The sequence below is a fragment of the Anolis sagrei genome, chromosome 3 (assembly GCF_037176765.1).
Source record: "Anolis sagrei isolate rAnoSag1 chromosome 3, rAnoSag1.mat, whole genome shotgun sequence".
Taxonomy (NCBI): Eukaryota; Metazoa; Chordata; class Lepidosauria; order Squamata; family Dactyloidae; genus Anolis; species Anolis sagrei.
In genome coordinates this window covers 26653919-26677009 of record NC_090023.1, presented here as the reverse complement: position 1 = coordinate 26677009, position 23091 = coordinate 26653919, and the positions used below count along the sequence as shown (strand labels likewise).

At 39.4% G+C, this 23091-nt stretch overlaps 1 protein-coding gene across 1 annotated transcript in view; it reads right to left on the bottom strand.

Moving 5' to 3' along the window:
- The window catches only part of DDX10 (DEAD-box helicase 10), a 203854-nt gene that overhangs the window by 48056 nt on the left and 132707 nt on the right, over positions 1–23091 (bottom strand). The window contains exon 16 of the mRNA XM_060770991.2: positions 11804–11860. Within this exon, the coding sequence (XP_060626974.2) occupies positions 11804–11860 (57 nt within the window). The remainder of the gene's footprint in view (positions 1–11803; positions 11861–23091) is intronic.

Below are 23091 nucleotides of genomic sequence, written 5' to 3'. Positions count from 1 at the left end.
GCCCCAGATGGCAAAAAAATTAATACAGCTCTTTTGATCTATACTGACAAACTAGTTCCAAAGGTTTTCCATGCCACTGGGAACACATCTTTTGTAAAGGATTGTACCCTAAAAAATGTCTCATCTAGGAAGCTAAGAAGGTTCAACCCCAGATAGTACTTGGGATAGAAGACTGCTATTGAATACTAGATGCTGTAGGGTATATTTCAGAGGAAAGAGCTAATAAAACTACCTCTGAGGGTCCATTGACTATGAAAATCCTATTAAATTAATAGGATCACCATAGATCAGTGGTTCTCAACCTGTGGGTCTCCAGATGTTTTAGCCTTCAACTCCCAGAAATCCTAACAGCTGGTAAACTGGCTGGGATTTCTGGGAGTTGTGGGCCAAAACACCTGGGGACCCACAGGTTGAGAACCAATGCCATGGATCAACAGGCAAACTGTTGATTTGCCACATATGAATACATGAGAAGTAGAAGGCTTCTGCATATCAGTTGCTCTACAAACACTCATATTCTACTGGCATGCTTCCCCCACAGGGCTGCTTGGTCACTATGTGAGCAGAATATTGGACTTCTTACGTAAGAATCTTCTAAATTAGTGAACATGGATGATTTTTCATAATGGAACAAGAACCTGGAATATTGATTTACACAGATGAACTGTGAACACTAAGTGATAATGCTGAAAGCTGTAATGAAGAATCCTGGCAAAAATAGAAACAGTTTGACAAAGGAGGTCAGAATTATATTTGAAATACTCTAAAATTCCCTAAAGGCACCAGATGCTGTCTAATCAAAACACTGGCAAACCATATCTGAATATTCCTTGCCTAAGAAAGCCCTATGAAATTCAAGGGCATGTCATAAGCTGATGGGCAACTTGGAAGTGTGCATACACACACACACACAAATTAAGCCTTCAATTAATAATCTAGCAATGGCTTTGGGAATAAAACTGGTTTGATGATTAAAATGAAGAATATAACTTTTTCATTTATGAAAACTGATGCCAGACAGTTGTTAAGAAACTCAGCAATGGATCAGGAAGCCTCTGATTTGAAAATTGCATCTGCCAGGAACTTCCATGTATCCTTCGCCTTTTTGTCTATTTTGATCATTAGAGATGCACAACAATGATGTTCTTCAGTTCTTGTGGGTTTTTTCGGGCTATATGGCCATGTTCTAGAGGCATTTCTCCTGACGTTTCGCCTGCATCTATGGCAAGCATCCTCAGAGGGTGATGTTCTTTTCTAAGTAGATGTTAAACAGTGACACAGAAGATGTTTTAAACATTTTAAATTGTCTAAAATGTTTTAGACAAGTAATCTTCTTACACAAAAGTATTAGACAAATAAATATTTTGGATCCCATCAAACTTATGGGGTGGAAGTTCCCACACAAATGCACAGAGAAATTTTGTGGCCCTTCAGGCTAGTTCCACCTAATGGCAGCAATGAATATCTCTCGGATGTTTATGTGAAGGTCTGTGCTGCATGTGTAGATGAACATATAATGAGCTCCTACAACTAAAAATGGTTGCCCAATTAGAGTGTCTCCATGAGAGCAGAAGCACTATAAGAATAAATATCTTTCTGTGAAGAAGACAGTCTCATGAAATTTGATGAATATGCATTGGACAGAGGAGAGCAGTGTTCACCTAGAAAATTAGTCCAAGTGACCCTAAGAGGTCTTCTATATGCTTAATGAATATACGAGGCTGCTGTTATTAGTGGTTATCTGAGCCTGTCTGTAATCAATACAACCAGGCGTACTGCTTGCTTAGAGATGCAGTTTGGAGGAAAGAACTACCTGTGCTCAGATAGCATTACAGAGCTATGAAGCAACTGTTCCATACGGATTAGGTTTATAAATAAATCAAATCATGGCTCAGTTGCCTGACAACAGATTTTTGCAGAGCCCACTTCAGCACTTCACTCCCCAATTATCATATCTCCATTTATCAATAAGTTCAAGTCCCTTCAACAACTCTACTGTACATGTTGTCATCACACCTATTACTCAGATGGACAGCAGCTTCTCTGTGCTCTGAATCTAAGTTCTGACGTAAGAGTACAAAGTACATTACAACAGGCACAAGGCATTATAATACACAACAATAAGCTAAGCAGGAGTTTGTTCTAGATCAGAAGAAGTCCACCATAGCTTTCTTTCTACTGTATGCATTCCTTGCTATTGCTGAGAGTCCCTCTGTTCTTACAGCAGTGGCAGGTAGCATCATGATCATGATCATTTAAATTGTGTTTTTTTTTTCCAATTTGGAAATCAAGGCAGTTTACAAAAGATAAAACAGATAGAGCCTAAAACAGTGGTTCTCAACCTGTGGGTCCCCAGGTGTTTTGGCCTACAACTCCCAGAAATCCCAGCCAGTTTACCAGCTGTTAGGATTTCTGGGAGTTGGAGGCCAAAACATCTGGGGACCCACAGATTGAGAACCACTGGCCTAAAACATTGTTGAAAAGTTAAAATATATTCAAGCTACACATTTCTAAAGGGCCACTATGTAATCATTTACAACATGGCTGATGAAGAATTGTTCCAGAGTATTGTGAAAAACTGAAGAGTCAAAAGGGGTTGCCATTTCGATTTCGCATCCTGGGCTACCATGGGATGCTGCATTGTGGCAACAAATTAAAATGGTGGATCCTATATTAGATTGACAATTAAACAGGGTAAGTATCAGATGTGTTTTTCGCTTTGTTTCCAGTTGCAAATTGAGGATGCAAGAACTGGTGCTGAGCCAGTGGGAAAACCAAAGCGTTCACAACAAGGCCCATTAAGATGTGAATGCGCATGTGTGGGTTTTGTATTTTGCAATACATTATAATTTCTGCTTCCGCTTCTATGTTGTTATTTTATTGCCCTTTCCATTAATCTTAGATGTACCATTCCAATGCAATCACTTTCAATCTTCCCTCATTCATAAAGTATGTATCTCTTCAGTGAGTATTTAACCTGATTTTTCAATATAATTTTCGATTTCCCTGCTCAGGTATCTTAATCAGAGAAATAAGCAACTATGAGCATCTGTGGATTTTTCAATCACAACAGTGGGAGACATTGGAAAGCTGCACTTGAAACATTTTGTTCTGGATACCAAAATTAGAGAAGCTGTGCTCATTTACGATGTCAGTAAGATTTAGCACAATTTTTATACACAGTAGCATAAGAAAAGACTTTTAGATTTCTATTATATCTCTTTGTTGGCTTAATAATAAAATTTTTCACCTTCAGATTTCACACTGAGTTGAGACAATCTCTTTCATTTTTATTATCCCACTACTTCTAACAATATTGCTGAAATGTATCTTTTTGTGTAGAAAGTTATATTCTGCAATATGCAGGTTTCTGAAAGACGTTCAAGATAAAAATACGGATCCTTGCCTTAAGAGAGAATACTTTCACAAATCATGAAATCATGATAAGTAGTTCTATAGGGTCAGCTATTTATTCGGCTCAATTCTTCAAAACATTCTGTAATAGTCTGGTGTTTCATTTGCAAATATGTTTCCATCCAGATAAGAACCCCTGGATGGAAAAGGCACCCTGCAGTCACCATGGCTGCAAAGAAAAGAAAAAGAATCTAATACATATTTTAATAAACTAGGCAAGAGTCCCTGATTGCATTGAAACCGAAAATACAGTAAAATTGATTAAAGCATATGGCGAAAACGCATTTACAACAACTGGGTGGTACACTGTTCTCAATCTGATACATACACCATTCTATGATACTCCTAAAAACCCTGGCCAAATTAAGCATGCTCAGTAGCCAAAGAAAACTGACTGCTGGAGAGGCAAAAATACCAACTGGAGAGAGAGAGAGCTTTTTGGGAAAGTTACCCATTCGGGTTACAAGTACTGACTAAGGGAACCTGATAGTTCAAAAAGGAGCTTTCCTAAACTGGTGAATGTGTGTCTCTGTGCCGGCAGGACTGAAGACTGACAGGTCGCAGGTTCGAATCCGGGGAGAGGCGGATGAGCTCCCTCTATCAGCTCAGGCTCCTCATGCAGGGACATGAGAGAAGCCTCCCACAAGGATGATAAAACATCAAATCATCTGGGAGTCCCCTGGAAAATGTCTTTGCAGATGGCCAATTCTCTCACAACAGAAGTGACTTGCAGTTTCTCAAGTCACTTCTGACACGACCAAAAAAATAAATAAAAATAAACACCTTGAAAAAATACATGGTTTTTGGTCAGTAGGCACTTAACATGGCTATAGTTCATTGAAAGTCCCACTGGGACCCTCAATTCATTTTCACGATATACAGCTTCACTATCTTTTATCTGAAATTCCAAAATCCAAAATACCGCAAAATCCAATATAGTCCACACAGGTTGCGGAGAAAGTGAAACCTTTGCTTTCTGAGGGTTCAATGTACAAAAGTTTGGGTTCCTGTACAGTTATTATTAAACTATTGTGTACAAAATGAATCTCAGACATATATAAAACACAAACCTGGGGATGGTGGTGTGACAACCAGTTCTGGATGGGGTTACACTCCCTCTGAAAGATATAAAGTTAAGCTCCTGGATCTGCTTCTCTAAATGCCAGTTCAGGTAAATGTGACAATCAGGAGTGCTTGCTATCAACTTTGGCTCATCTGCCAGCTGCACCCTTTCCTAGATTTGAAGGACCTGAAGATGGTAGTGCATGCGTTGGTAACCTCAAGGTAGGACTTTTGCAATGCGCTTTACATTGGGCTACCTTTGTACCAAATTTGGAAACTCCAGTTGGTTCAAAATATAGTAGTCAGATTAGTTACAGGAACATCCAGGAGTGAACACAATGAGATATCTTGGAGATGGGTACCACAAAATTAATTTGTGTTTCATATACATCTTATACACACAGTCTGAAGGCAATTTTATACAATATTTTAAATAATTATGTGCATTAAATCAAGAGTGTGCACACCGAACCCCCAGTAAGTAAAGGTGTCACTTTCCCATCCATCCAAGTCAGTGGTTCTCAACCTGTGGGTCTCCAGACGTTTTGGTCTTCAACTCCCAGAAATCCTAACAGTTGGTAAACTGGTTGGGATTTCTGGGAGTTGTAGGCCAAAACACCTGGGGACCCACAGGTTGATAACTACTGATCCAAGTGGTTAATTTTTGAATTTTAGATTTTGAAATTTTGGATAAGGGATGCACTACTTATGCTATTTTAATAACACTTTCCTCTATTAGTATTGAGTAACAACTCATGGTTTCTTTGAACTACTTATATATTTGAGTATAGTCTTAGTTTTTCAGCCCTTTTTTTAGGTTGAAAAAGCCCTCCCTTGGCTTATACTTGAGTTAGGATGCTGGTGAGAAGGTGTGAGGCTGAAAGAAGCTCTTTTTTCAGTCCCACAACTTCCTGCCAGGACCCTCACCTCTTCCTCAGCAACCTAGCTGGGTCACTGTCCTGTGAGGAGAGGAGAAGCTGCATGCCTTACTCTCTTCAGTCCTTCCCACTTCCTTCCTTCCCAACCTCAGTTTTTTCCCCATTTTTCTAGCATCCCCTTTCCACAACAGTCTTTCTTTTTCTAGTTTCCCCCTTCCTACCCCAGTATTTACTAACTTCAGCCCCTCTCTCGCGCTTTTCCAGCTCCCTTTCCTTCCCAGCTTTTCCCAGGTTCTAGACTCTTTTCCATTTCAGTCTTGCCTCTTTTACCACCGAAGTTTCCCACTTTCCCAGCCCCTCTTTCTCACACCAGTCTTTCCTACTTTCTCAGCCCCCTTTCCCACTTCAGTCTTTCCCACTTTTCCACTTGCCTTCTTCCCACTCCAATCTTTCTACCTTTCCAGCCCCCCTTTTGCACCCCAGTCTTGCTCATTTGGCAATCTTCCTTTCTCCATCTCATTTTTTTCCAGCTGCCCGTCTTTCCCACTCCAGTTTCCCCAGCTTTTCCCAGCACTCCCTTCATACTCTAGACTGGGGTCTTTCTCACTTTTCTACCCCCCCCCCTTTCCATCCCAATCTTTCCCAGTTTCCAGATCCCCTTTCACACCTCAGTCCTTCCCCAGTTGCCCCTCCCACTCCAATCTGACCTACTTTTCCAGCTACCTCCTTTCCACCTAATTTCCCCACTTTTTCAACCCTATCCCATTTATTTTTGAAATTTACCAATAGCTGCTGCATTGGCTTATAGTTAATAAGTTTTCCCAGGTTTTGTGGTAAAATTGGATGCCTCAGCTTATATTCGGGTCGGCTTATACTTGAGTATATATGGTATATCTGTCTCTATAGCTATAGACATAGAAATCTCTGTACAGAAATGTATGTATCAGGCATATTCTTGCATGAAGTGAACATGACGCAGGAACAACGTGCAAGTCGTCTGAGTCAATAAATCACCGGTTGATTGACTAAAATGATACGGCAATGTTGTCATGTTTTGTTCTAGCAGATCAGAATTTTTCTTCTTGTAGACTCAAGACTCAAACAAATTTTAAACATAAATTGCAGTAGTTGTTTCTTTTCTAATAGCCAGTGCTAGTTTTTTTTTTTTATTCCAGAGTATTAAATCTAAAAGCCCACATGGGGCTCTTAGATCCTGAACCAAGGTGAGCTGTGAAAGTCTTCAGGCAACACTGCTGAAGCCAGAGAATTTTCTGAAGCAAAGAGCGACTCTAAATGAATTCCTTAGGCTCAGGTACATTTGGGACTGCCTTCTCTGTACATGATCTTTGGCTTCCTTGGACTCTCCTAAGACTTTGACCCTTGCTTTCAAGCTGTCAAATGCTATGGCTGGCTGCCCATTTGCTGTGTTCTCTTGCACTCAGGACCAAACATATACAGTTATTTGTTGCTTTAAGAGAACTGGGAAGCATCTGAAAGAATATGCCATTCGTTGCATCATAAACCGAAGGGAAAAAAACCCTCAGTCTTCATTAAGCTAAAGGGAGCCAGCAGAATCTGTACAAAGCCAGTGAGACAAGAGGTGCTTCTAAGCCACTTACAACTCTCAAAAACTTGAGAGGGACACTGCTGGATCTGATGAAAAGCCTATCCACTGTAGAATTTGCACCACACAGCAGTCAGTCAGCCACTCCAGTGGAAAACCTACAAGTAGGGCATGGATACAGTGACACACCTCCACTCATGTACTCCAACAAATTGTATTGAGTGCACATTGGAGGGTGTAAGAGGAGACAATTTGTCAAAGTTGCATTTTTGTTGGAAATAGCAACCTTCTACAAATCTCCTATACTAGTTATTTGTTATGTACATAATTCAGACTTCTTACTATAGTGTATGTATATTTTGATATGCAGCTTTCCCTTGACTCTTATGTTTCTTGAGGTTGTGAGAGGGCCTGCCCTGAGCTCAGACTCCATTTTAGAACAGAGAGATGCTTTAGACTTTGGACTATTAAGATCATAAGAAAGATGCCCTATGTTATTTGCACAGAGATACTATTTCAAACCTATCTGTAATTGAATTGACAAGCAATGCACCTGTATGCTGAACACATGAAGTTTGTAGGTTAACCAACTATGTTATTTTTTAATGGAGACTACTTATTTTTGTCTCTTGAGACCATGTTTTCAAACTAAATATATTTTATGGGAGAATAGGATGTTTTCAGGCAACTGAAATAACATTTCTGGAGATCTGTTATATATGTTGTGTATTGGCATAATTTTTGTTCCTAACGGTCTAACAACTGAGAAACCTAATTTGCCTTACATGAATAGTAATGGATATATACCACTAAAGAGAAGATTCACTCAATAAAGTTTTTAGTTCTGAGGAAGATCATACTTTACAAAAAGGTTACGATTTTCCAAATGGCAGTGAATGCCAATTAATCTCCAAAAGGCTTTGGAGATTCTGCTTTCCCAAAAGGTTATGATCCCTAAAAAGTCATGCCTTCCCAAAAATTTTAAAGTCCTCTGCATTGCTAGCTATCCTTTTGTGAAAGTAAAGACTGCTTGGCTTGTTTCCCACCTGACACCACAAAAAGTACAATAAGGTGAAAATTATAACAAAGAGATGTGATGTTGACAGAATGAACAAGAAAAAAAGCAGTTCAAATACTCTTTCAGAAAATGAGAATAGTCATTTAGAAAATGTTTCCTAATTCCCAAGAGTAGATCCACCATCCTGCAAGTTAATACAGGATATTGTCGAAGGCTTTCATGGCTGGAATCACTCAGTTCTTGTGGGTTTTTTCGGGCTATATGGCCATGTTCTAGAGGCATTTCTCCTGACGTTTCGCCTGCATCTATGGCAAGCATCCTCAGAGGTGAGGTCTCACCTCTGAGGATGCTTGCCATAGATGCAGGCGAAACGTCAAGAGAAATGCCTCTAGAACATGGCCATATAGCCCGAAAAAACCCACAAGAACTGAGTAATACAGGATACTTTGCATCTTGCCTTTTGCCATTTGGGAAAGAGGCCCCCAATGGTCACACTCTAGTTTGCTTTCGTGAGGGAGCTAAGCTCAGCACTATACATTTTATAGCAATGTTACTTACAGTTCAGGTCCTGACAGACACAATCTGAATGTGCTGCTGTTAATACTTTTTAAAAGAAGTTATCTTTTAATATAGTGTTGAGAGCTAGTACTCAGCACAACCAGACTTTTTACTTCTGTATGAACATCAATTATCCCTGCCTCCCATTCTCAGATCATAATGTGAATCATTTTCCTAGACAAGTTTCCCAAGTTTAAGTGGAAGCATGAAGAGAACACAGAAAAAGAAACAGCACAGTATTAAATTTACTCTCAAAGGAATCCAATCTTTTCTCAATGCTAGGTACAAAGTGAAACTGTTTAGATGCAAAAGGTAAGGAAAATCAGGAACACACTTTGACTCTATCCTGGAAAATCATTTTGGACTGTATCCTTTCAAAAGACTAAAAAAAATATCACTGCACCAAATACTCAGAGCAAAATTATAACTTAACACAGGGTTTACATTTACTTGTTCACTGGAAGGCCTTCTACTAGGAACTCCCTGCTGCATGTAAATGTTTCAAACTTTGGCTATAAGGGTGTTCTTTAAAATATCTTAGTAATTGTTGTGTTGTATTCAAACATTGCATAGATATACATGCATACAAACAACTAGGGAAACAACCTACAGCCCCAGTGGCGCTGTGGGTTAAACCACTGAGCCACTGAGCTTGTTGACCGGAAGGTTGCAGGTTCGATTCTGGGGAGCGGCGTGAGCTTCCACTGTCAGCACCAGCTTCTGCCAACGAAGCAGTTCGAAAACATGCAAATGTGAGTAGGGAAGGTAACAGCCCTCCATGCAGTCATGTCAGCCACATAACCTTGGAGGTGTCTATGGACAACGCCGGCTCTTCCCCTTAGAAATGGAGATGAGCACCAACTCCCAGAGACGGACACAACTGGATTGAATGTCAGGGGAAAACCTTTACCTTTACCTACTGGTGAGGGAAACAAAATCTATTTAAATAAAAAAATAAATTAAAGAAAATATTTACAATTGCCTTGATGGATTTTACAAACACACACACACACACCATTCCATCTCCAACAGGCATCCCCTGAGAAGTGACAAACAAGGGCATTTCCAAGATAGAGTGTCATTACATTTGGCTTTCCCGTGTGCATAAAACATAGGTAAAGGTAAAGGTTTCCCCTTGACATTAAGTTTAGTCGTATCCGATTCTGGGGGGTGGTGCTCATCTCCATTTCTAAGCTGAAGAGCTGGCGTTGTCCGGAAACTCTTCCAGGGTCATGGGGTCGGCATGACTGCATTACCTTCCAACCGAAGTGGTATCTTTTGATCTACTTACATTTGCATGTTTTTGGGGTTAACAGTGGGAGCTCATCCGGCTCCCTGATTCGAACTTCTGACCTTTTGGTCAGCAAGTTCCACAGCTCAGCAGTTTAAACCACTGTGCCATCAGAGGCTCCAAATGAAACATAACAACCTATATCATCATCATCACCATCATCATCATCATCATCATCATCATAATCTTTAATTACTTATTAATCGCCCTCCATCCGAGATGCTCCAGGCGATTTACATAGCAGAAATTATACAGGATAAAACCCATACATACAAATATTAAAATTAACATGGGTCAAATGCACTAGTAAAAAGCCAGGTCTTAAGTGCTAGGATAAAATGCCCTAAGTCACGCATGGCTCTCAAATAGGGAGGCAAGGAATATATCACTATATATCACTTACTATCTATCTGTCTTTGGTATCCATGGTGTATTCTAGTGTATGGGTGAGGAAAGTGTCCTACAGATGTGGTTACAATGGAAAACACATCATCCCAACAGCATAGCTAATGGTAAGAGATAACAAATGTTGCATTCCATAAACATCTGGATAGCCACAAGTTTCTCATCTCTGGGGGATTCTACACAAACTGATCCTTCAAGCCCTACTAACACTTATCACAACAGCCTGTGGTAATGGAGTCTGTTAGTTCAAATTGAGCAAAGCATTTTCTTCCTTCCTTTTGTCTTCAGCTTGCTGTCAATCAACAAGATTAAATGATATAGTCTTAATGTTTTGAGCTAATTGCTTTTCAACTCACTCTTTCCTTGTTTATAATTTTAAAGCCTTTATCACATTTTTCTTAATTGACTTTCAGTAAGCTAAAACAAGTGCCAACTTTTTACACCTTTCCTAATAAGAGAGATGCTTCACTTTCCTGCTCATTTTAATTGCTCTTTTTTTTCTAAGCTCCTGAGCTATACAACATTTTTTTGGAAATGGGATGAGTATTACTTCACTTTATGTAGTTTTCCAAAAACTAGAGATTTTTGACAATGCAATTGTCACTCTTTTGCCACAGGAATAGATTACAAAGACTGTGCAATCTCTCTCCATAACTTTTCTCCACTTCTGAGCCAATTACAACTGGTTGAGACTACCTCTGATTAAGAACTACACTATCATCAGCATTAAACTTGGTGCACAATAATCTAGTTCTCTTTAAGCCAGGGCTTGAAACTAAATCTTGGCTTTAAAAACATACTTACGAGGAAAACACCTTTTGTGTTTACTGCCTCAAACATAACACAAGTGGGATTAAGATTGGAGGAGGCAGGACTGCAAGTGCTCAGTGTGATGAGATCACATTACCATGAGAATCTGTTCCGATCCAATGATCCATTCTAATTATGATAAAGAGTTTGGAAGTTTACAAATGTTTCATTTATATTAGCTCCCAGTGGCGCAATGGGTTAAATCCTTGTGCCGGCAGTACTGAAGACCGACAGGTCGCAGGTTCGAATCCAGGGAGAGCACAGATGAGCTCCTTCAGTCAGTTCCAGCTCTCCATGCAGAGACATACAAGAAGCCTCTAACACGGATGGTGAAACATCAAAACATCTGGGCATCCCCTAGGCAACATCTTTGCAGATGGCCAATTCTCTCACACCAGAAGCGACTTGCAGTTTTTTGAGTCACTCCTGACCCGGGAGGGGGGGGGGATGGATTGCTTATCTCATTCTAAAACACTGCCCCATTCCAAATTTTATGACACCTATTTCACTATCATCCCTCCTCCATTCCCAGCACTACATTTCCACAATGCCTGCTGCAGAACTCCGAACCGATATCTTACGTGAGCCTCCAGCAGTGACATCTTTTTTTCAGGACAGATACAGCCTATTTAGACTCCTAAAATAGACACTACCCTCCTACCTTTCACAGTATGTAGAGGCATAAAATATTAAAAGCAAAACGTTGGAGGGTATCTGGTAATATTAGGAAACATTAGGAAAAACATGTCATCAAAATTGCATTATCAAACAATTTCAGTGAAAGAATAAAAAAAAAGCCTTACCTTTGCACTTCTCTTTCTGGCTTCCCTTCTAGCTGCTTTTTCCTTCAACCTTTTCTCCTGGAAATGACAAATTAAAACACATGAAACTGTACTTTAAAAAAGAAGAAAGAACAAAAGGCAAATAAGCATTGTAAAAATCATTTTACAAAAGCTTTCCCAGTATATGCACACTTCTTGCTATTTGCTTTCAAGTGTAAAATAAAGAATATGACATAACTTACAAAGACGCAAACTTCATTTTCACAAGATTTATTCACAACCAAGATTATGCAACTTTCTGGCCTGGCAGGAAGAGGTGCATTGGATTCAGGCCTCACGAGAACAAAGCATCAATATTTTTTGACAAATAGCAACACCACCACCATCTTCCACGACCTCAAATGCCCTCCATTCCTTCTGAGTTAAGTGACAGACCTCACAGTGACTGAGCCAACAGCCTTTGTTGTGAACTATCTCTACTATAATATAATGTACAGTATTTAGTGCTGGGATCTGTCTTCAGCAGAAAACTAAGCTCCAGTAACTTTACAAAAAACCCTGCACCTGATAGAGATCCCAACTGCTAGAGCTAGTTTTGAGTCTAAGGAAAAGTGTTTCTTCCTGGTGCAGGCATTTTAAGTTGGCTCACAACATAATTAAAAAAAATTAATACAAAAAGTTGTGATATTAAAATAAAATTCTATATATTAGAAGGGGTTCTCCTTTTGAGTACAAGGTTACTTAAAGTGGTTTCAACATCAAGATGTATAATCATAGCAGCTTTTCTTATATTGCCAAACGCATCATCCAATCAAATGATAAAACATTCATGGAGAGCCTTAATCCGAGGTATTTTCTGTACCCAATGAGAATGGCTATTGCAAGGTATAAAAATGTCCCATGTTCAGAGAAGTATTTTGGCTGCAGAATCTCATATATTCATTCCAAAATTATCAAACACACACATAGAGAGAAAGAGAGCAAATGAAAAGAAATCTTTCCAGGGGCCGGTCTTAGCACAGTGAGCTAAACCACTGTACTGCAGAAAATCCTGCCAATAGAAAAGTCAGTAGTTTGAGCCCGGATCAGGGTGAGCACTCGCAATCAGCACCAACTCACCTGCCCACCTAGCAGATCGAAACTAGAAATGTGAGTAGATAAATAGGTACTGCTTTTAGTGGGGAGTTAATAACAGGCGCCCTTAAGGACATCAGTAGGGAGGATGAGACTACAAAAAGCTCCTTAGCACGGAAGATGAAGCGACAGCATACATCCCCCCCCCCAAGATGCCAGAAATAAAATGGGAAATGCCTATACCTCTGTTGTGTATTGTCTGTCCTTGTTAATTGCATAACGACATTGAATTCTTGTCATATGTGTGTTCTGTAATCCGCCCTGAGTACCCCCCAGGGAGATACAGCGGAATATAAATAAAGTATATTATTATTATTATTATTATTATTATTAAGATGGAATGCTTGTTTTGGGTTGTTGTCAGCAATCTTAGATTGCAAAGAATGTAACCAACACAACTGCAATAGATTTGTTGTGACCATTTTTACACCAGCTGTCTTTTGTCTAGTTAAACAAAACCATATACGACAGGTGGCTGAAATTAAGGGATCTTATGTACAGATCACCCAGCAACAATGTCATGAAATGCCTACTTTTTAGGCAGCACCCTGGGTGAACTGTGCAACAAAATGAGACTCTCCGGACTACACTGCCTAAGGGCTGAATGAATACACTATCTTTGGAGAACAGTCATTACAGAATTGCAAAATTACCTGTGTTTTAAGTGTAATTGATTTATTTAGGCAGGATGATGCTCTATTAGCATTTGGTTCCTCCTAGCAACATGGTTTCTATCACCTTTGGTATTTTCACCTAATCAGTTTCTCATTTTTCCCAAATACTGCAGCTGTTTTGCTTTAGAAACATAACATGTACAGCCCAGAGCAATCTGGTGTATAACTGATCATCCTTCCCAGTTTGATTTTGTGGTTCAAATAATATATTGCACTTCATCCTCTTCCACGACCCTATGGTACACTATTGGCACTATCCCTCCCCAGGCCTTTTATAGTTTGATCATGTCCATTTTAGAAATCTTAGTCATTATTTTTGTTGAACCTGATCTGATGGAGCTCCAATTAATCTGTTCTATTCTATTGTGCCTAGTCTGGTTTATCTTGGCTGTTGTATTTTATGATGCTCCTATTTTAATATGTTTTGTCTTATGGATTGTTTTTGCTGTTATGTCTTGTGGACATCTTGTCCCATTTGTGGATATGGTTAAGAGACCATTCAGCTCATTTCCAAACATTCCTAATTTCTATTTCTATTTCTCAGACCAATACACAAATTAAAATGCACTCATGCATTCAATTTCCAGTGCAGATCACCAAGGAAAATGCACACAAAATGCTTCTGTTATGAGGAAATGTACACAAAAGAATGGATATTAGTGAAAATATTTTATTAGGAGAAATGGTGTAATATTGGAAATTGTGTACAAAATTTCATATAAATGTTCATGCTGAGAAAAAAGAAATGATAAAGAAATGAGACAAAACAATTTTAAAATGAATACAATGGGAAGAACCGGCATTCATATAAGTCTACTTATATGATTTTGAGATATAATAGCCAAATAATTCCTCCAAAAACCATGTTCAGAAATTGAAGAGACAAGACAACAGGGATGGGATTTTCCTAATTATTTTCAACCAAGGATTTTTCAGTACAATTCATTTAGGCTATTTTAAAGATGGAGTTGATACCTCATTGGCAGTGCTGCAGTCATGTATACATTACAGATTCAGCAGAGCAACACTAAGACATCTGTAAAATACACAGAAGGGGAGATAATTTTCAAGGATGCCTGGGGGCGGGGGGAATTACAGTATACAACTCTAGAACCCATGGAGAAGTAGCATTATCCCTACTGCAACTGCCAACCAATTTTGTGAGTAAGGCTGCTTTTCTTTATGATTGTCTCTATAGGATCTGTATAGGAAGAAGAATGATATCAAGAATAGCTTTGACGGTGTGGTGAGTGAATTAGAACCAGACATCTTGAGGAGTGAGGAGACTTATAACCAAGGTGAAAGAAGAAAGCTGGGTTGCAGTTAAACATTAAAAAAGCCCAAGATTATGGCAACCAGACTGATTGATAAGTGGCAAATGGAGGGAGAAAACATGGAGGCAGTGACAGACTTTGTATTTCTAGACACAAAGATTACTGCAGACACAGACTGCAGCCAGGAAATCAGAAGACATTTACTTCTTGTGAGGAGAGCAATGACCAATCTTGATAAAAGAGTGAAGAGTAGAGACATCATACTGGCAACGAAGATTCGCATAGTTAAAGCAAAGGTATTCCCCATAGTAACCTACGGATGTGAGAGCTGGACCATAAGGAAGGCTGAGTGAAGGAAGGTAAGACTCTTCTGAACTGAAGTGTTGGAGGAAAATTCCGAGAGTGCCATGGACCGCAAAAATATCAAACCAGTCCATACTTGAGGAAATAATGCCAGGCTACTCACTGGAGGGAAGGATATTAGAGGCAAAGATGAAGTACTTTGGCCACGTAATGAGAAGACAGGAAAGCTTGGAGAAGACAATGATGCTGGGAAAAATGGAAGGAAAAAGGAAGAGGGGCCGGCCAAGAGCAAGATGGATGGATGAAATAACTGGCTTGACTTTGAAGGAGTGGGGGGGGGGGGGCAGTCGACAGGGAGCTCTGGTGTGGGCTGGTCCATAAGGTCATGAAGAGTAGGAAGCGACTGAATGAATATACAACAACAACTATAATGCAGGAAGAGAAAGATACCACAACAGGAAGACAGAAATTAGGGAGAAACTATAGTTGGCACTCCATATTTGTGGGTTTGGCTTTTGAAGAATTTATTATTCATGGATTTGACTAAAAATGGTCTTGTTAAGTCTCCAGTTTGACTCTATGGTCAATTTCCTTCAGAAGTCATGTTAGCAGAGCTAGCAGTTCCTAGGTTGAACAGTTTTCTGGGAATTTGTAAGTCTTCTAGTGCAATTCTATGATCACAGTCATGCTGGAAGATCTAGAAATTCATAGAGAGATGCAACATTTTAATTCACAGTTTTCCACTTGCACAGGAGCCCTGTGCTCCTAACCCCACTGAGTAGGGAAGGCAGACTGTTAAATGTTTATTTTTCCAGGTAGGGGGGACTTTCACTGAACACCAGAACAAAGGGTGGAGCAACACAATGAGATTCTTGATCATTTTTACTACAAGGTTTTAGTGATGGCAGTAGAAGGGCAATGTGGTGAAGTCCTCAAACATAGCCTTCAATTCCACCTGTTGCTTACCTCCTCCCAGTGCTGTGGAACTCAAAGAGGTAACTGCAATCAGCCCTTCCAGGTTCCTCTGCTCTTTGCAATGGAGAAGAGGCTGGCTATATTCCCAATTTCCTATTTATTTGGCACAAACCTATGTATACATACACATCAATACTCCATCTAGAGTCATATGATTTAGTCTCTAATCCAGGCATGGGGAACCTTCGGCCCTCCAGGTGTGGTGGACTTCAACTCCCACAATTCCTTGAGGCCAAGGTAAGCCTTTGGGGTGAATGCCGAGCCTCAAGGAATTGTGGGAGTTGAAGTCCACCACACCTGGAGGGCCGAAGGTTCCTGACCCCTGCTCTAATCCATTTATGACAGCAGCGCAATGAGGGTGCAATGAGAAGTTCAGGTGCAGATCATAAACTATTCCACATAAACCAGAGGCAATAAGGCAACCAATTTTTCTTCCCCTCCCCTCCTTAATGTATTCCCAATTTAGGTCACTTCTTGCTGCTCCAAACACAACTTGCTTAATTCTTCTGCATTTCATACAGATGCATGGCTCTTGTGAGACAGTACTCTATTTTTTACCCCCTTCAATCCAATTTCCAGACTACTGTGTTGTGACCTGTTTTGGTGTAGCCTGTCATCCCATGTCACTTGCCCGTTTCTCTGAAAAACTACCTATTCCTGTTGAATTGCTCAGTTTGAAAAAGAGACAGAGAGAGGAGATGGCAAACCTGCATTAAAAGTGACCTGAGCAGAAGGAGAAACTGGGGAAGAAATGAAAAGAAGCCCAGACAGCTGACAAACCAGAACAAGATGAAACTTGATTTGAACGCAGTCAACATGAAAAATTCAAGAGGAAAGATTCTTTTGAGCACAAGGTGATTTTGTTTCCCTGTGCTATTTTGGCAACACTCATTTGTCTCCCTCATCACGTCAATCAAGTATAATTGATCCAAATGGAAAAGACAAGGTGCAAGCCAACTAGGTACTACTTGCTATGCAAGCTCAGTTCATTTTTATGAAGGCTGGTGCAACCACAGAAATTAAGTAGAGGCTGCAAAATAAAACTGCATTGGTTGATTTTACCCATTGAGATAAAATATTTGCCAGAGAAGACAACAAGAAGACGATGGAAACAGATGCGAAGGATGAGCAGAGTCACATTTCATGGACCAGCGCTAACAAGATATACAGAACCTGGGCAATACGTTGCAGAGGACAACTGGCAATATAATATATGGAAATAATTTCTAGCGCTTGCAGGAAAGCATTTGGGAAACACAAAAGAATAGTCCATGGTTAATAGAAATTGGGCTCTCTGCTTGTTTGTAATAGAGAGGTTGGCTTTTTGAACAAAGCTATAGCAAATGAATATTTCTGAAGATAGGTCATGTGAGGGCAGACAAGTGCCGCCACCAGGTCCCTACGCGTATGAGTAAGATATAATTTTTATCTTGTGGGAAGAAAGACAAAGAAAGAGCCATGACTCAAAATAGAATACAGCATAGACTGTTAAACTGAGAACCAGGCTAAAGAAAACATCCATGTAATACATGTTAAATAAGAGTGAGTTTAAAGTAAATGATACCGCATTTTGGTGTGATGGAAGCATCTAGAACAGCGTTTCTCAACCTGGGGATTAGGACCCCTGGGGGGGGGTCTTGAGAGGGTGTCAAATGGGTCGCCAAAGACCATCCGACAACACAGTATTTTTGGTTGGTCATAGGGGTTCTGTGTGTGAAGTTTGGCCCAATTCTATCATTGGTGAGGTTCAAAATGCTCTTTGATTGAAGGCGAACTATAAATTCCAGCAACCACAACTTCCAAATGTCAGTGTCTATTTTCCCCAAACTCCACCAGTGTTCACATTTAGGTATATTGAGTATTTGTGCCAAGTCTGGTCCAGATCCATCATTGTTTGAGTCCACAGTGCTCTCTGGATGTAGCTGAACTACAACTCCAAAACTCAAGGTCAATGCCCACCAAACCCTTCCATTATTTTCTGTTGGTCATGGGAGTTCTGTGTGCCCAGTTTGGTTCAATTCCATCATTGATGGAGTTCAGAATGCTGTTTGATTGTAGGTGAACTGAAAAATCCCAGTAATTACAACACCCAAATGACAAAGATCACACACACACACATACCCACCAATATTTAAATTTGGGCATATTGGGTATTTGTGCCAAATTTGGTCCAGTGAATGAAAATGCAGCCTGCATATCAAATATTTAGATAAAATACTGTTATGAATTAGCAACTAAAAACAATTTTATGGTTGGGGGTCACCACAACATTAGGAACTGTATTAAAGGGTTGTGACATTAGGAAGGCTGAGAATCACTGATGTAGAAACTCATAGCTAAAATTAGAGAAGCCTTGTGCCAGAAAAGGAAAGCAGGGCAGAAACCCAGTGCAGAAACATTATCAAACCATTTTGGTTACATCTGCTGGTAGCTCTTATCCGAACAACAGGTTTTTATCTACACATTTTCACTAGTTTCACCAGATCTTGCAGGGCAATTACATGTTATTCAGAAGCCATTCCTTTCTTTGGGGTTATATGCCTGTATTCACATTAGGGCTGAGAGACTGTTATCGTTAAACGTTTGCTACACAACAAAGCATTAGCATGGAACAAATCAGTGATTAACATCAAATGTCTCTAAGCCTGAAAAATAGAGTCATTGTGTTTAAAGGAAAGCACTGCATTTCATTCTGAGATGCTGCTAAGCGTACTTACTTCTCATAGTCTGTTCTATTTTTTCATTTGTATGGTATACTCGTAATGGAAAAAATGAAAAAAGAGACACTGTAGGTAATTCATTTTATGGGTATTATATGCACACTGTAACTATAAAATTATACCACAATGCAAAATAGCTTGATTTCCCCACCTATTGTTTAAAACATTTTATCTTTCTACTGCTGTTCCATCTGCTATCTCTTCTCTGCTTCTTCCTACTCAGATCCCAAATGTACACCCCACAACAGCTCATATACATAGTTCTGAGCAATGATGGTGGCTTCTGTGTTGCATTTAACAATTATTCTACAGGGTGAAGACAATAAGCATCTAAAGTCAAGAAGCTATGCATTGGTCTCATTCCATATATCTAAGTTCATATTAGATTTCTACTGAATACACTAACATGAATGGAGGATCCATTGCACCAAAAGTCTATGGGATCACTGGACAAAAACAGGGTGAGAACTTCTTACATACATGGATGTATCCATGTTGATCATAAGACCCATATTGTGTGGTTCCTATAATTCAAACCAAGAGGTACAAATGTCTTCATTTTTTTTTAAATGCCACCTTAGCCCTTTTTACTAAAGTAAAGGTAAAGGTTTTCCCTGACATTAAGTCCAATCGTGTCCAACTCTGGGGATTGGTGCTCATCACCATTTCTAAGCCAAAGAACCGGCGATGTCCGTAGACACCTCCAAGGTCATGTGGCCAACATGACTGCATGGAGCACCGTTACTTTCCCGCAGAAGCAGTACCTATTGATCTACTCACATTTGCATGTTTTTGAACTGCTAGATTGGCAGAAACTGGACCTAACAGCAGGAGCTCACCTTGCTCCCTGGATTTGAACCACCAATCTTTCAGTCAGCAAGTTCAGCAGCTCAACGGTTTAACCCACTGCACCACCATAGGGCCTCTGTCTTACTAAATATTTATTTATTTATTTATGATTATTTCTATCTCACCTTTCTCAAGCCCAAAGGCAACTCAAGGCGGCTTACAAATTGGCAGCAATTTGATGCCATAACAACCCACAATATATAATTAAAACATTTAAAACAGCATTATAAAACCAGTATAAAATCAATACAATACAAACTTGCATAATTCCATGTTTGTCTATTGCATTACATTTCCAAAGGCGTGTTCCAGGTTTTTACTTTTTTTCTAATGGTCAGGAGGGAGTCCATAAATATGGACTTTTAAGTATGTGGTGCTTTGATATCAATTATTTTCTTTTGCTTTTAATGACTATCAGGCTAGAGTCTTTGACTCCCTAATTCAGAACCACTGCCTTTTAGGTGCTTGAGATTGTACAGACACCAAGTTGTTTATCTACAACTGTATTTCCTTGAGAGATCTTTTGTGAATCCACTCATATGGATCCTTCTGGCCCTGTATATTCAGAAGCTTCTAAAGCTGCATTTTGGGGGTAGCCACACAACCTAACCCACATGCATATAAGCCCTACCTTCCTATCAAAACCCAGTTTCAAGCCTGTCACTGCAAGATTTGGAGAAAAGGATAGCATGAAGAAGGGAGAAAGTTGTATGAGGTTGCAGATAACAATTCAAAGAACCGCAGTTACAGGTTGGCAACACACACATACAGGAGAATAGTAACCAATATTTACTAAGGATGTTATTTACAGATTCAGACTAGAAAATATGAGTTATGGATCACAGTGGCACCTTGGATGGCATGAGGAAGCAAACAACTGCCTCTATGCCCCCCCCCCCTCTTCATTCTGTGTAATATTCTGTGTGGTTTTGGTTGAGCATTTCAGTTGAAGCATTTTCTGGAGTGACTTTCATGACTTACATAACTGAATCCGATAACAACTCATATAGAGACTGACAAGTAAAACTTATTCCATTATATGTAAAAGTTGCTGCCTTGCGGCAAATTGGCAATGGGATGGTTGGATGTTCACTCTTTAAAATTAATCACCCATCCACTCAGTTCTTCAAAATAAATGTTCTTTCATATGTACACAGCAAATTTTCCTCTATTTGAAGAGAAGAAAATGTAATTTTCTAATCATAATTAATACATGACCTTACTATTTGCCTGAAGATATTTGTCACACATACCTGCTGCTGAAGAAAGGGAGAAAATTCCACAATTTGAAATAAGGTAGGTGTGGTGGGAAGGGGGGCGGACAATATTTCTTCTAAAAGGTCTTAAATTTTCTTGTCATAAAAGGAAAAAAATTGGGTGCAAAGAATAACCAAAATCCCTTCCTAAACAAAAAAAATATAAGACTGAGGCAGGTTGGGACATTTATCATAATGTCAAAACTCCACTGGATAGTGAGATTTCGGCAGGCCTCCAAAGGCTTGACAGGCAATACTTTGAAGACATACTGTACTTCCTAAGTATTTTAATATGCCTGCCAATATGTCACATCTGAAGAATTGTTTTAAAAAAAACCAACACACACCTTACGTGACTTAAGAAAATATCTGGAATTAAGTGGGGGAAAGCATTATAGGCAAGATTATGAATTGGTGCATGAGGGATGGAAATTGTTCCTGTCTCTACATAATGAGAAAAAAGGACATCTTGACAATTTTTAAAGAAGTTATTCAGTTTACTGAAAAATTGAACAGCAAGCTAAAAGTTGGATCCTGTTCAGTTCTACACATTAGAACAGAGCAAGAGAAGTTATTTGCGCCTTTCCTGGATTCTGAAAGATTCTCTTTTGACTTATTTTCTATGGAACAATTGAAAAGATAGAACTTTTTCCCAGAGAAACACAGGCTGTCTCCATCCTTGAGAATGCCAACCAAACAACAAATCTCAAATTTCTGGAAGATGGTATGAAATTGCTATAACTCTGTAAGCAAATACACGTCCCTCTGAGCTGTACGGTGGGGTTTATTCATTGGTTTGTACAATTGGAGTTTTAAAAAGGATGTAAAAGTTGATTTTAATATAAAAGTAAAATAAACTTTAAATATCTTGTATTTATACAGAGCTGTCAGACTATAGTGGACTGAAAACAATGAATAAATATTGATGATGATGATAAATGTTAGGGTATGCATGATATTGTTTTGATGTACCATATTCAGGGGATTCAGGTTAGCCGGATTCCCGGAAACCGGGGGGGGGGGGGCAGCCAGAGGCCGGTAATAACAGAACGTGTGGTGGTAGACCTTCGACTCTATCCAGCTACCACATGAGAGAAGACCTCCTCTCACCAACAGCCTTTCAGCTTCCTTGATTTTGTCCCACATTGATAATGAAATTTTCCAGATTGGTAACACAGTGTACAATATGACTTATTCATGGGATTAATATAGATAGTTTCACTTATCCCCATGTTCCCATATTAACTCATGGCTTCCTATGTAAGCTACATCCTCTTCTGCATACCTTTGTTATTTATCCCACTGAAAATAATAGGTTTCATTATTATGTGTGGTTTCATGTATCCCCTGCAGATACGGGGTCATATGCAATAAACTAGAAGACTAAGACTCCAGTTTAAATGTTGCCTTTGCCATTACACCTCAGTCTCTGTCACCTCATGTGCAATATGAGGACAGTCACATTTTGCAATTTTAAGGATCAATGAGATCCTTGTCCAAAGCAGTTAGAGCTGAGTGTTGTATAAATGCTACATGGTATTATCTTTTAAATCATTCCACTTACTGGAAAGCATAGGAGGAACATTCTATATAGCCACAACTGCATAATATTTAAGTCACACACCTGTGGGTGGTGTCTTGTATAAAACAATTTTGTCCTTCATTTGGTGCAAGACACTTGCCATTAACTTTCTGCAAGCTCTGATTTGAATGCTAAAAAAGTACTGAAAGCAAGATCGATCAGTATTTTATTATGCTCTTCATAATTCTAAGTGCCTCAGTCAAGTCTATTAACTTCCTTTCAAGGTTAAGTAATTCAAAGGTTTCAGATTTACAGGGAAGTTCCATTTTCCTCCCATCCTCTCCTTGCATTTCGCCTTTTCAATTTTGCTCCTTGCATTGATGTGGTAAAATGAGGCAGGCCAATATCCTTAAATAAAAGCACACAGAATCACTCAAAACAGATTCTGTGCAGTGTCCTAAACCAAACCTTCCTCACTTTCTCCAAAGAGATAGCTTTTGCTTTCAATTCCCAGCTGGGAAGCAGAAGATGTAAACTCCAAACTGACATGAATTGAAGCATATTTAAATTCTTGGGCAGACATGGGCAAGTTTGAAGGGTTT